The 13,750-nt window shown below is 47.6% G+C and overlaps 1 protein-coding gene across 1 annotated transcript; it reads left to right on the forward strand.

Annotated features, from left to right (window-relative positions):
• Positions 1 to 6,891: 6,891 nt before the first annotated feature.
• Positions 6,892 to 11,725, forward strand: LOC125545870 (squamosa promoter-binding-like protein 2). Its single transcript, XM_048709926.1, has 3 exons — positions 6,892 to 8,480; positions 9,631 to 9,761; positions 10,773 to 11,725. Exons 1-3 carry the CDS (start codon positions 8,095 to 8,097, stop codon positions 11,501 to 11,503), a joined length of 1,248 nt encoding a protein of 415 aa, XP_048565883.1. The 5' UTR covers positions 6,892 to 8,094; the 3' UTR covers positions 11,504 to 11,725.
• Positions 11,726 to 13,750: the final 2,025 nt, after the last annotated feature.

The following is a 13,750-nucleotide window of genomic DNA, read 5'->3' on the forward strand; positions in this document are numbered from 1 at the left end:
TAAGAAGTTTCCTTGGTCATGCCGGCTTTTATAGGAGGTTCATTAAGGACTTCTCAAAAATTTCTCGGCCTCTGACTAATTTATTACAAAAATATATACCGTTCGTCTTTGATGATGATTGTGTAGAAGCATTTAAAATACTTAAGAAAGCATTAATCTCTGCACCTATCGTTCAGCCACCTGATTGGAATTTACCTTTTGAAATTATGTGCGGTGCTAGTGATTATGCTATAGGTGCTGTTCTAGGGCAAAGAGTTGATAAGAAATTAAATGTTATTCAATATTCTAGTAAAACTCTAGACAATGCCCAGAGAAATCATGCTACTACTGAAAAAGAATTCTTAGCAGTTGTATTTGCTTGTGATAAGTTCAGACCTTATATTATTGATTCTAAAGTAACTATTCACACTGATCATGCTGCTATTAAATATCTTATGGAAAAGAAAGATGCTAAACCTAGACTCATTAGATGGGTTCTCTTGCTAAAAGAATTTGATTTGCACATTATTGATAGAAAGGGAGCTGAGAACCCCGTTGCAGATAAATTGTCTAGGTTAGAAAATGTTCTTGATGACCCACTACCTATTGATGATAGCTTTTCTGATGAACAACTAAATGTCATAAATGCTTCTCATACTGCTCCATGCTATGCTGATTATGCTAATTACATTGTTGCTAAATTTATACCACCTAGCTTCACATACCAGCAAAAGAAAAAGTTTTTCTATGATTTAAGATATTAATTCTGGGATGACCCACATCTCTATAAAGAAGGACTAGATGGTGTTATTATACGTTGTGTACCTGAGCATGAATAGGAACAGATCCTATGCAAGTCTCACTCCGAAGCTTATGGAGGACACCACGCTGGAGATAGAACTGCACATAAGGTATTGCAATCCGGTTTTTATTGGCCTACTCTCTTCAAGGATGCCCGTAAGTTTGTCTTATCTTGTGATGAATGTCAAAGAATTGGTAATATTAGTAGACGTCAAGAAATGCCTATGAATTATTCACTTGTTATGGAACCATTTGATGTTTGGGGCTTTGATTATATGGGGTCGTTTCCTTCCTCTAATGGATATACACATATTTTAGTTGATGTTGATTACGTTACTAAGTGGGTAGAAGCTATTCCAACTAGTAGTGCTGATCATAACACCTCTATTAAGATGCTTAAAGAAGTTATTTTTCCGAGGTTTGGAGTCCCTAGATATCTAATGACTGATGGTGGTTCACATTTTATTCATGATGCTTTCCGTAAAATGCTTGCTAAGTATGATGTTAATCATAGAATTGCATCTTCTTATCACCCACAGTCTAGTGGTCAAGTAGAATTGAGTAATAGAGAACTCAAATTAATTTTGCAAAAGATTGTTAATAGATCTAGAAAGAATTGGTCCAAGAAACTTGATCATGCATTATGGGCCTATAGAACTGCATATAAAAATCCTATGAGCGCTTTTCTCTATATAAGAATTTGTCCAGGCTTGTCCTTTGCTACAAAAAGGATTGGGCCACTTTGCTGCACTTTATTTACTTTTGTTACTTGTTGCTCGTTACAAGTTATCTTATCACAAAACTATCTGATATCTATAATTTCAGTGCTTGCAGAGAATACCTTGCTGAAAACCGCTTATCATTTCGTTCTGCTCCTCGTTGGGTTCGACACTCTTACTTATCGAAAGGACTACGATAGATCCCCTATACTTGTGGGTCATCATCATCCCGTGCGGTTTGGAGGAGGCAATGGTCGTCCGCGTTGCACTCCGCCGCTCCCGGCAGGACAACGCCCGACCGACAGCGGGATCTGTCCGGCGCGAGTCCATGGCGTCGGTGCATGCGCTCGGATCCTTCAGCACTAGATCATCGCGGGCCTCTTGAGAGCTTTCCAATCTCCCTTTCCCCATCATTGGTCCACCCGAGTATGAGTCCTACCTGGATCAGTGTGCCCGACGTGGGTTGGGGAGGATGAGGGCGGCCGACGCCTGCTTCGCTGTCGGCATGGCAGCGGCGGAGGCGGCTGATACGACGGCGCGTGCGACCGCAGAGGAGGAAGCAATCCGCTCCCGCATTGTAAAGAAGCAACAACAGGGAAATACGCGCGCCTTTGCTCGAGAGCAGAATCAGGCGGTCTGTGCCATGGCCGGATTGCCCCCAAGGAAGAGAAGGAGGACAACGACGGTGATGAGCAGATTCGGCTCAATCCATAGTGTGTCTTCGACCGCTACTTCTGCGAGAAGGACGGCAAGGGCGTCGGAAAGGGCACGGGCAATCGTGGGTGATCTTCTCCATAGCTAGCATGTAGGATAAACATGCCAAAATTTGATAGTCCGATGACATGTCCTGATGTAGTAGCCGGACGACTTGTGTAATACATAGTTTACATAGTTGCTTGAATTTATATGAATTTGAGGTTTATTAATTGAGGCGTCCGGTTGTGACAAGCAAAATTTAAGACTTGACTCATCAGTGTCCGCGGACGCGTCCGGACACATCCATGGACGTTTGAGGGGCCGGATTTGTCATGTCCGGCTGTAGACGCTCTTATACTATGTTCATATATGCACAAGGAGGGTTTTGACGATGAGCAGAAGAGGCCACCCTCCCAATACCCTGGAGTTTCAGGAGTTGAGTTCTGAGACGGTTTTTCGAAGATCAAGTTTTCAGGATCGATTATTCCTGCCCTTAAATTGCACGGTTAGTTATATGGTTCTCAATCGATCTCGTTCTGTAAGCTCCACCAGGCGCCGAATTTCAAACGTCTTTCACGAGCCCGGAGCACCGTGCACCTATCAGTGTGCCCCTCTTTCACGTGGAACTTAGCGTCGTCTAGCGCGAGAAAACGACGAGGTCCGCGGAGGCAAATGCCGGCTTTCGCAGGCGAAACAGCCCGCCCGGAAGACAAATCAAACTCTACTAATCTGTCCACGCGTCTGGCCGTCGTCGCGCACCATGAAAATTGTGTGCCACACTTGCCGAACGTACGTGGCCTGTCGTCCAAAATATCCATGCATCCATCTGCCCACCCGTAGCAAGCTTTGAATCCGACGTCGTCGTCCACGGCGGCGCCAGGGGTCCCGATCGACACGCACGCCCCCTCGTCATTCTTCGTGCGTTTCTGCTTGCGACGTTGGTGGTCTTTGTCATCCACGGATATCATATGTTGTTGTATACTCTCGAGTGGCACGGATATCATATGTTGTTGTATGCTCCCACACCATTGTGTCCAGAAACATTGGCGTCCCCGGCCAAACTCCCCCACAACCGTCGCTCATCGTCGTGCTGCCCGGCCCGTACGTCTATTATTGGAATGGAGAGAAGAAGAAGAAGAAGAAGAAGAAGAAGCGTATGGAACTATGAATGGCCCGACAGCCAAATGCGGAAAATTATTGCCACATAAAACACGAGCATGAACATATCGCCCAAAGAAAACACACGGAACACGAGCGGTGCCTCTTCTTATCAATCAGGACACCAAAAGCTAATTGGTCTTGTTGTGGCCGCGTCCCCTCTCTGATTGATACGCCTCCTACCATTTTCAGGGAAAAAATAATTATAAGCTTAGCTAGAGAGGATCTAGGTAGGGTGCACCATTATATGCAGAAACGAAAGCAGGGAGGCAGGCAGGCGGAAAGCAAGCAGTTCGAATACAGTTCTTCTACCACAACCAATTAGCCCAGGATGCCGGAACAAAACAACAAGTCCCGTCTCATCGACAGTAGTTAACAGTTAATCCACACTGTGCCATTATCAGTCACACCTATCGACCTTCAGCTCCACAAAAACGACTTTTAGGGGGCAGGCATAGCAGCGGAGAAGAGACCGGAGAGTGGTCTGCGTCCACTCAGTAGTACTAATTGTTTAACCATTTTCACGTCGGCTTCTCCAGAGACGTCCAGATGGGCACGTAGTACGTAGGCGCGCATGCAGGGCGGCAGAAAGGCGACCGAGGCGAGGCGACGGAGATCACGACGCATTATTTTGGTGTCGTGTTGAGATCTGCGAATGACCAATCGGATGGACGTGAGGCTCTGATCTGACGACGGACTTGACCACTCGATTTTCATTTCGGGAGGGGAGGCAGACAGGCATGCATGCAGTGATTATGATGCACGGCAGTGACCTACCTATGCTGCCTGCCTGCTGCCTTGCCTGTGGCTGCCAGGGGGCATCGTGCTTTACGGGAACCCAACACCAGAAACCTGCTCGTCTCCGTGACGTGATCGATCAAGCCTACTGTCACGTAGTAGCGGCTGTTTCCGTTAGTTCTGTCTTTGTTTTTGTTGATCCCCATTCCCGTCATTTTTTATATTTTTTCGCATAATTTGTATTACTTTTGTAAAAGAATGTTGAAACCCCTGTCACCGTATCATCGCGCCGAACACAGGGGCGACAAAGCCGAAAACATCAACAAACAGATAGAAAAACATGGCCAACCACGAGTGAATCGTTATGAGACATTACCTCCCAAAAAAAAAAGAATCATTATAAGATATCAAATTAAGACGTATGGCTAGGTTAACTTCCTCCATAGCAACTACTCAAAGAGGAATAACCACCCTCGTATTGTCGTAGCCACATCCAAATGAAATGTCCTACATAAGGATTTTCATCCGGACCACCAAGACCAACCAAGGAAGACTAGCAAAAGATTAAGGCGACAACACCTTCAACAAGGCAGCAATGCAAGTTCGTGGCTGCTGAGCTTGGCCAGAAGGCCAAGACAATTCTCGTCCCGAACATGAAGCGGTGCTCCAGTCACCATCTTGTTGCCGAATCTTCCTATGGTTGCATCGAGCCACCGATCAATACTGCCCAAAATGACACTAGAAGTTAAGTAGGATGACTTTCCACCATAGAACACCGCCACAACCATTGGGGCCCGCCCATGTCATGGTATTAGGAACGCCGTCTTCTGTAGCCCCACCAACGATGTTGTGCGCGGCAAGATGCCCCTTGTGGCGAATCCAGACACCGCCGTTGTCAACATGTTGTTCTTGCAGTCCGCGAAGGATAGTGCCAGCAACGCGCCACGGGGTAAAACCGACATGCCGTCCTAGGCTAGCTAGCTATCGTTGTCCGAAGATGAAGCCTTCGGCTCCAATGGGATCATGGACACCTCTCCAGCCACGGGACCCCGCCGCCACGGCATTCGCGGGCGGTAACAAAGATGAGGAAAGAGGTGAGGATAGCAGAGAGGAGCGACCTGTGGCCTGGTTGGCGCCGGCGCAAGAAACTTCCTTGGATGGATGTGCTTGTGGGAAAGAATTGCTATGTGTTGCAGGAACAATGATTTCGATTGGAAATTTATGAGGAATTTCTGCATATGTGATCGGTGGTTTAACTCCCAACCTTATAGTGCGCAATGAACAGTATAATTCCAAAAAGAAAAATGGTCAGTACGAAAAGGTACATGTACATCGCTGACATGCCTCCGTTGCCTTGCTAGCAGTGCAGTATAGTACTACAAGTCTTCAGCTGCGTGCGCCTGACCAAAACCCCAAAATACTGTACGCAAAGAAGTCACCTCAGGATCTAGGGAATGCCTCTTTGTTTTTCGAAGTTCAAAAAAGAAGAACTTCACACGACCGAGATCATTTCCCGTATATACATACTCCTACAAAATCCAAGCCAAGGCCGAAGAAAAGTTCCATTCTACTCAAATTTGACTCCTCTACTGCATGGACCAAAGCTTTGACCCCCGAATCTCGAGGTCACGCATTTCCTACCGTCCTTGGAGTAGTACAAACAAGCTGGCATGCGGTTCAAGATCTAGGTCTTGGTGAACTAAAGATATGACTTCACAGCACTACAGGAGTAAAGAAATGGCTCTTGACCAATGGTCGATCAGTGTGCAAGTGTAGCTAATTAGGGGTTGGAACTTGGACCTCACATAGCTGCGTCGGCAATGACGCTAAAAAAAACCCATTAGGCCACTAATCAACTCCGGTTGGAATACCTTTGCTAGAGGGACCACACGGCATGCACATAGCACAACGTATGAAAAAACCCTGCGGTTTCAGATGCTTTAGAATACTTCCACCTTAAACATATTTATAGAAAAGCTGTCGCGCAGCCGCGAATAAGTTATCAGTTTGTTCTCGTTTCATGAAACCTCATTTGTCGATGACGTATAATTTAATTTCACAAGGTGTACTTTCATCGTTGGAAAGAAAAAACTAGTACCGACATGTTATTTTAACGTATCTTCTTGGCTGTATAATAATATCATGATCTGTTGCATTGTTTTCCACACCCGTCGCTGTTTTCTATGATCCTCATGCACGCACTCAAATTTATTAATTCGCGCGTATTATTAAACTCGCCTATATAGCCAACTTGCGTATAAAACCCATTGATCGAACCTAAAAGCCGCGGCTATAAATCTGTGCCCGGCTAAACCAAGCATATAAAGCCCATGGATTGAACCTAAAAGCCGTGGCTATAAATCCACGCACATAAAACCCTTGGATCGAACCTAAAAAACCTGCGGCTATAAACCGGTCATTGATTAACCCAAATACATATTGCGTGCAAGAAGCAATACACATGATGAGACGAGGGGGTGGTTATGATTTGCTTTTTTCTTGCCCCCTTTGCTGTGATTTGTGAACCTATCATGTCAGCTGAGCCGAGGCAGCAAAACACTCCACACACACAGAGAGAGAGAAAAACAAAGTACAAAACACAGAAAAGCATCCAGCACAGAAGCTCTTTCTCTCTCCCCCTCTCTCTACCCCGCTAGGCTCCCCCTCTTTTTTCCCTGCGGCCATGCACCCATCCCTTTCCAAGCTTTCCCTGTACTTTTTTTCCCTGCCTCCGCCCGCCCGTCCATCCGTCCGTCCATCCATCCCCTACAAAAGGTGAATGAAAGGCCCTGCGCCCAGTCACCCCTCCCTACCTCCCTCACATGTCCGTCCTCCGAACCCAACCCAAGTGAAGTGCACCTCTCCTCCTTGGCGGTGGTGAAAGGAAGAAAGCCCCCGTCCGGTCCATCGATCCCCTAGAAAAGAGCAAACCGAGCCCCGAACAGGCAAAAGAAACGCCACGCTAGGGGCGCGGAGCGGCCAGCGCCGAGCACCAAACGGAAAGGAAGGAATCCTTTCCTCCTCGTCCTCCTCCTCTCTCTTTCTTCCTTCCATTCGCACCCACTCTCTCTCTCTGCCCTCGCCACCAACTCCGCTTCTTCCCTACCACGCTGACGCAGCAGCCAGCAGCGCCGGTTTCCTTCCTCCCTCCGTCCCGTCCTCGCTCGCTCTCTTTCTCTGCATCGCAGGCGTACCGAAAATAACTCTGGTACTCTGGTGGCGGAGTGGTAAAACCTAAAGCGGGCGAGCGAGTGAACAGTGGAGGCAGCGGCAGCGGCAGGGGTGGAGGTGAGGTGGTTCCCTCTCCGCCCGCCCGTCTCGGCAATTATTGCCACCTTTGGAGTTTGGAGTCCTCCAATAGGAGTCTCCTCCTGTGTTGTCTGCAACCACTGTCCTCCCCCTTCCCTCCCCCCTCATCGCCCTCTCTCTCCGCCCATCTCCAACTCTCTCTCATCGGGGTTGGTGCTGCCGCTGAGGCTAGCTCTCCTCTTCTTCACTCACTCTCCACTGTTCTCTTCCTTGTCCGCCCGCCCATCCGTCCTCCGTCCTCGCTTTAAAGCTCAGACCGCCCCGGCAAGCAAGCTAGCAGTAGCACTAGACCAGTAGCTCCTCTCCTCTCCCTGGTGGTGGTGGTGGTGGTGGGTGGTCTGGCTCCGCCATACTTAATTGCATGCTCCTGCTTTGATCTCTCCGTCCGTCCCGCGAGCCGCATCGATCCGTCGATCTCACTTTTCTCTCCCGTCCTCCCAAGCTCTTGCTTCCAATCAACTCCTCTTGCTGGTGCGGTGCTTACTGTACTCTCTCCCTCTTCCTCTTCCTAGGCGAGGACCGAGGAGAGGGGTGGGCGGTTCTTGTCTGCGTACGGCCCAGAAAGCCTTTTTAAGCCCCGCCATTTCTTGATCGTCGCCGGCACAAGCAAGCTCCCCGGGCCGGGCCGTGCAGGCGAGGAATTCTCTGAACACAGAGATACGTACTTGCGTGCGTGCGTACGTGTGTATTTGGCATGGATTCTTGGGAGCACAAGATGCCTTCGTGGGACCTCGGCACGGTGGTCGCGCCGAGCGGCGGCGGGGGAGGAGGAGGCGGCGGCGCGCTGGACCTGAAGCTCGGCGCGCCGACGAGCTGGAGGCCGGTCCCGGCGGCGGCGGTGGCATCGGTGCAGCAGCAGCAGCAGCCGCCGCCGCCTTCCGCGGCGCCGGCGCCGGCGAAGCGGGCCAGGGCGGGGCAGGGGCAGCAGACGGTGCCGCCGTGCTCCGTGGAGGGGTGCACGGCCGACCTGTCCCGGTGCCGCGAGTACCACCGCCGGCACAAGGTCTGCGAGGCGCACTCCAAGACGCCCGTCGTCGCCGTCGCCGGCCAGCAGCAGCGCTTCTGCCAGCAGTGCAGCAGGTACACCCGCTCCCTTTGTCCATTTCTCGGCCGTGCATTCCCTGCCGATTCGTTCCCCCCGACATCCATCCGTGATCCACGCTCCCTAACTTCGTGCGTCGGCAGCAGCAACATCTTTACTACTGTTACTGTCGCACGAGACGAGAGTTGCTGTGGTTTGTTCGAACTCCGGCGAAAAGCTCGCCGTCGTTACTGTAGTCCCAGCTAGCTGGATTAGTTCGTTCGTTCGGCGGGCGAACAAGAATTCGCTGTCAGCCGGAGCAGTTCCCTGTCGCTTTGCCCCATGATGGCTCGCTTGGCGCTAGCGATTAATCATCCGACATGCACCTCACCAAAAACCTCTGTTTGCTGCCCCCATCTGTCTCCCACTCACCGTAAAAATTCACAGCAAAAGAAACCCCACTTTGAAAAACACACAAATCCATGTCAAAAAGTACGTATAATCACCATGGAAAACATCTGATCTGTACATCTACCTGAAAACAAAAGGAGAAGAGGAGAATTTAACCAACCCGGAGGGAGACTGATAAATTCCGGGCAGCGTCTGGTCCCGGACTGCGTCTGAACGAGACAAGCGCACACGCGCCACCATTAAGGTGGTGTGGCGCGGCCCGACCCAGCCCGTGCCCCCCTGCCCTACAACGACCCGGCGCGCGCTCGCGCTGGCTGGAACTGGACCTTTCAGGTCGTCGTTCTCATGGCTGCTGCTCCATTCGTCCTCCCCAACGGCCGCGTCCCTGTCCTCCACCGCAACCTGTCGCCGCCGCCCGTTGGCGCGACGCGCCGCACGATTTCCACATCCTCGGTGGTTTTCAAACAGAGAATTCCTCCCGTATGCTTCTAGAAGACAGGGATCGAGGATCTCAAAGGTCAGCCGTGATGTGGCCGTGTAATTAGGTTTTAGTAGTAAGATTCTTGCTTGAAGGTTACGGGTGTAATTAAGCTCGTGTGCAGAGAAGCTTGGGAAATTGGGGCGTGTGTCTCCATTTCCATGTGCTTGATTTGGCCTGGATCTGTGGCATGTGGTTCGAGCATTTGACCGGATCTATGTTCTTGTTTTTCTACAACTTCGTTGATTGCTTTTTTTCATGCAAATTTTCGATCTGTATCTTGAGAAGTCATTTTGACCGGAGGAAACTGTTGTTTGCAGGTTCCATTTGCTCGGGGAGTTCGACGAGGTGAAGAGGAGCTGCAGGAAGCGGCTCGACGGCCACAACCGCCGCCGCCGGAAGCCGCAGCCGGATCCCCTCAACCCTGCCGGCTTGTTCGCTAATCACCACGGTACTCCGTCAATCTCTAATATTCATATTTCCTATTAATAGCCTTTTTACACCACGTGGAAACTAGATGCATGCGGCCTAGAAAGTACTGCCTCTGTAACAAAATGTAAGACATTTCTTATGCCATATGCAAAACCAAAAAATGTCTTACATTTTGGTACAAATGGAGTACTCCTTCCGTCCCATGAATATTAGGGGACGGAGGGAGTAGATTGTAAGATCTAGGAGCTGCAATGAGCAGGAAAGTTGAGATTTTTGGCACTCCCATTTTGTCGGAAACAAGAGAAAAATGTGATCCATCATGTGCTCCTAGTTAATTACTCCCCCCGTCCCATAATATAAGAGCGTTTTTGACACCACACTATTGGCAAAAACGCTTTTATATTATGGGACGGAGGGAGTATAATTTTATTCTGAACTTTATCCTCATTTTGTTTATTTAGACCGTTTAGAGTGTTTCCCCTTTCAGTTGACTGCTAGTACTATCCAGAAAAACACTTCACACGTGCTTGCTGAGTAAGTAGCACAAACTTTTCTTCTTTCCGAAAAGGATGGGAACAGGAGGCTTGACTATCAGTATGAACATCTTGCTGGTGTAGCAGACCAAGATAGGTTTTCAGTCTTTGGCTGGCATCATTTCCAGGAACTTCCTGTGGGATCCAAAGCAAGGGAATATCTAGGCCTGAAGTTTCTTCTGAACTTTCTGCCCTGATACAGCCGGTATTCATGTGAAAGCCAGTTAATGATGTCACAGTGAATTGAACACCTATGACATGATGAAACCAGACCAGTAGTAGTCTACTAGTAGCACTCCTATACCTGTGAAGATTTTTACATGAAATTTACCATGTTACAGTTCAGTAGCAGGGTGGATGCACAGGGAATTTACAGCTTGTTTTTGTAATTTTGGTCTTTTGTTTTTTCTATCAGTTGGTCGACATGGCTATTGTCATAGGTTTGCAACGCTGACGGCCGAACTAACTGTTAGCTCCCGATCGTTTTCCGTGAACAGGAGTGACTAGATTTGCGTCGTACCCGCAAATCTTCTCCCCGACGTCCATGGCGGAGCCCAAGTGGCCCGGCGGCATCGCCGTGAAGACGGAGGCCGACGCGTTCCACGAGCAGTACTACTCCTTCAGCGGCGCCGCCTCCCTCTTCCACCACGGCAAGCCGGAGAGGAAGCACTTCCCCTTCCTGACCGACGGCGGCGGCGAGGCCGCGTTCGGCTGCCAGCCGCCGGCCTTCACCATCACCCCTTCCTCGGAGAGCAGCAGCAACAGCAGCCGGCACAGCAACGGCAAGACCACCATGTTCGCCCACGACGGGGGCCCGGACCACAACTGTGCTCTCTCTCTTCTGTCAGACAGCCCGGCGCCGGCGCACATCATGGTCCCCGCGGAGGCGCATCATCTCGGCGGCGGCGGCGTGACGATACAGTACGGCGGTGGAGGCGGCGGCAAGGTGGCGCGGCTGTCCAGCAACGGCGACGTCTCGCTCACCGGGCTGTCTTACGTGAGCCTGGGAGACAAGGGCGCGGCCATGTTGCACGCGTCTAACAGATCACAGCACGCCGCTGCTACCGCTACCACTGCCGTCACTACCAGCACAGCGGCGGCTCCGGCTGCATCCCAGCTCCAGCAGCAGTACCATGGATACTACCACCACCAACACCAAGTGAGCGCCGATCAGGGGAACCACCCGGACGCAGGTGGGATGCACGCCCTACCCTTCTCGTCATGGTAGTCGTCTCATCAGTCAGACTCAGATCCTAGGCAGTTGGTGTTGGTTATCAATCATCAAATATGTCCAATGATAGTGTTAGCCCTGATGATCCGCATGAAATCACCCAAGATATGTCCATTTTGCAACTTCTCTTGATACTCCTAACTTATGGAAATTCCCCCTGCTTATGATTCAGAATTGGACTACGACGATTCTATTTTGTTGTATCGGTTGGTTTGTTCATTTTGGCCTTCGTGCACTTGGCTTGGTAGGGTTACACCAGCAGAAAGTACAGGGGGTTTGAACTGTACTCGACAGTGGAATTGGCATAAAAATATTCAGGTAGTTGATTATTCTAATCACGCGTCTGCCTGTTTCTCACATGTTGTGCATCAGAAGAGATATTGTTCAGGAACAGTAGTTAGATTATCCAGGATTATGGGCCACTTCCATAGCCTGGTTCTAGCTAGGCGCATATGTTTTCAGAATTCAGATAGCGACACTCTATCTTGTGGAACTGTGCTTGTTTGCAAGTACTCTTTGTCAAAAATTAAACAGTAAAGTTCATGTTGAAGATGTCGCGAATGGGAGTCCACATAATTCGTTTTAATTCCATGTTCTAGGGAGAGTGATTGTTTGAGGATATAGGAGGCACGATATTGACAGGTAACCAAACAAGCCAAAGCTACTGCCGGGTGAATAAAGCTGTAGTTTTATCATACCGCATGACGATAATAGTTATCAGTTCAAAAACTGTGGCTGAACAGATCTTATTGGTGTAAGCTTATGCTCCATTGCGCAAATTGTTGTAAGGGTGTGGCTAAATCTCAAGTCTCGGTCAAGTGACAAAATATATTAAACGGAAGAAAGAAAAAATTAAAAGAAGATTTTGCACAGATCTCAATGTAAGATCTCATGAATAAAGCATCGACTGAGACTTTGTTAAGTCTCAATTAACTGTGTTTTGACATTCCCATTATTGTAAGTGTAAAGATACTGAAGTCTTTACCAGTAACCTATATGTTGTAGTACATCCTATCTATGTTAATTGTTGTTGATCTATATAGACTTGTACTAAATCAATGATAATTAATATGGATTGGAGAGAGTAAAATTTTAGGAGGGAACCATATAGATTGTAGCCGGCTAACTCAGAAGTGCTTCAGCCAATGTGGCGGAGTTCGATGCCGACCAGACGACTATTTATTTACAGCCTAAAGCAGAATATGATGAAATTATTTGAAATACTTATTATTATTATTATTATTATTATTATTAAACAACTTTTAAGAAGTTCGCGATGTCCAGAAATAAAACTGAAGTGTCAACCAAGTCAGCGGAGTTTGATGCCAACTAGACAACTTCTCATTTACAGTCTGAATAAAACAAAAAAAATTGTTTGAAATATTTATTATTATTTCGAAACAACAATTTTTAAAGAGGTTCGCAACATCCAACAATAAAATAGAAATGTGAAACATTTTGAAGCTAAACGGATCTTATTTGTGTAAGCTTATGCTTCATTGCAAAAATTGTTGTAAATGTGAAGAAACTGAAATCTTCACCAGTGACCTATATACATAAGATATCCTAACTTTTTTTGTGAATCGACTCTATATCGACGCATTTTGATATGTTTGTTGCTTATTTGATTATTTCAGTATGTATGTAGTTCATATTGAAATATTCAAAATATCTTCTATTTGTAAACAGTGGGAGTAACATTTAAGGAGGGAACCCTGCAATTTGGAGCAAATTAAATTAGTGGTGCTTTGACCAAGCAGGTGGAGGTTGTTGCCAACTTATTTACAGCCTGAAGAAAGACAAGATGAAATGATTGCAAACTGTTCTCATTATTATTTTGAAAGGACACTTGTAAAGAGGTTTTCGACATCCAAAAAGGAAGTAAAATATAAAAAAGTTTTAAAGATGATCCCAACTACTATGAATCGTTCATTATTTTTCATCCAATGACCTCGATCGAATGTGATGACCTATTACCTTCCACAGATCAATAGGTCACCCATGAGGTAATTGGCCATATTTGGTAAATGTTAGCAAAAAAGTTATAAAAAATATTAATAACATATAGTGCACGATTGACTAAAGGAAATTATTGCATTCCTAGTTAATATGATTGAATTCATTAAATGTTGCACTTTATATCTGGGAATATTGTGAGTTCATAGAAAATATGAATTCTTTTATTCTTCCCATAATATACTAACGTTTTTAAAGGAACTTTTTAAACACAGTACAAAACACTTA

Source organism: Triticum urartu, chromosome 3 (genome assembly GCF_003073215.2).
Source record: "Triticum urartu cultivar G1812 chromosome 3, Tu2.1, whole genome shotgun sequence".
Taxonomy (NCBI): Eukaryota; Viridiplantae; Streptophyta; class Magnoliopsida; order Poales; family Poaceae; genus Triticum; species Triticum urartu.

What these genes read in the sequence shown, in the direction of transcription:
- LOC125545870 (XM_048709926.1), top strand. Translation starts at nt 8,095, where the DNA reads ATGGATTCTTGGGAGCACAAGATGCCTTCGTGGGACCTCGGCACGGTG. An exon ending in TTCTGCCAGCAGTGCAGCAG is followed by an intron (nt 8,481 to 9,630) that starts GTACACCCGCTC and finishes TGTTGTTTGCAG; the next exon opens with GTTCCATTTGCTCGGGGAGT. An exon ending in CTTGTTCGCTAATCACCACG is followed by an intron (nt 9,762 to 10,772) that starts GTACTCCGTCAA and finishes TTCCGTGAACAG; the next exon opens with GAGTGACTAGATTTGCGTCG.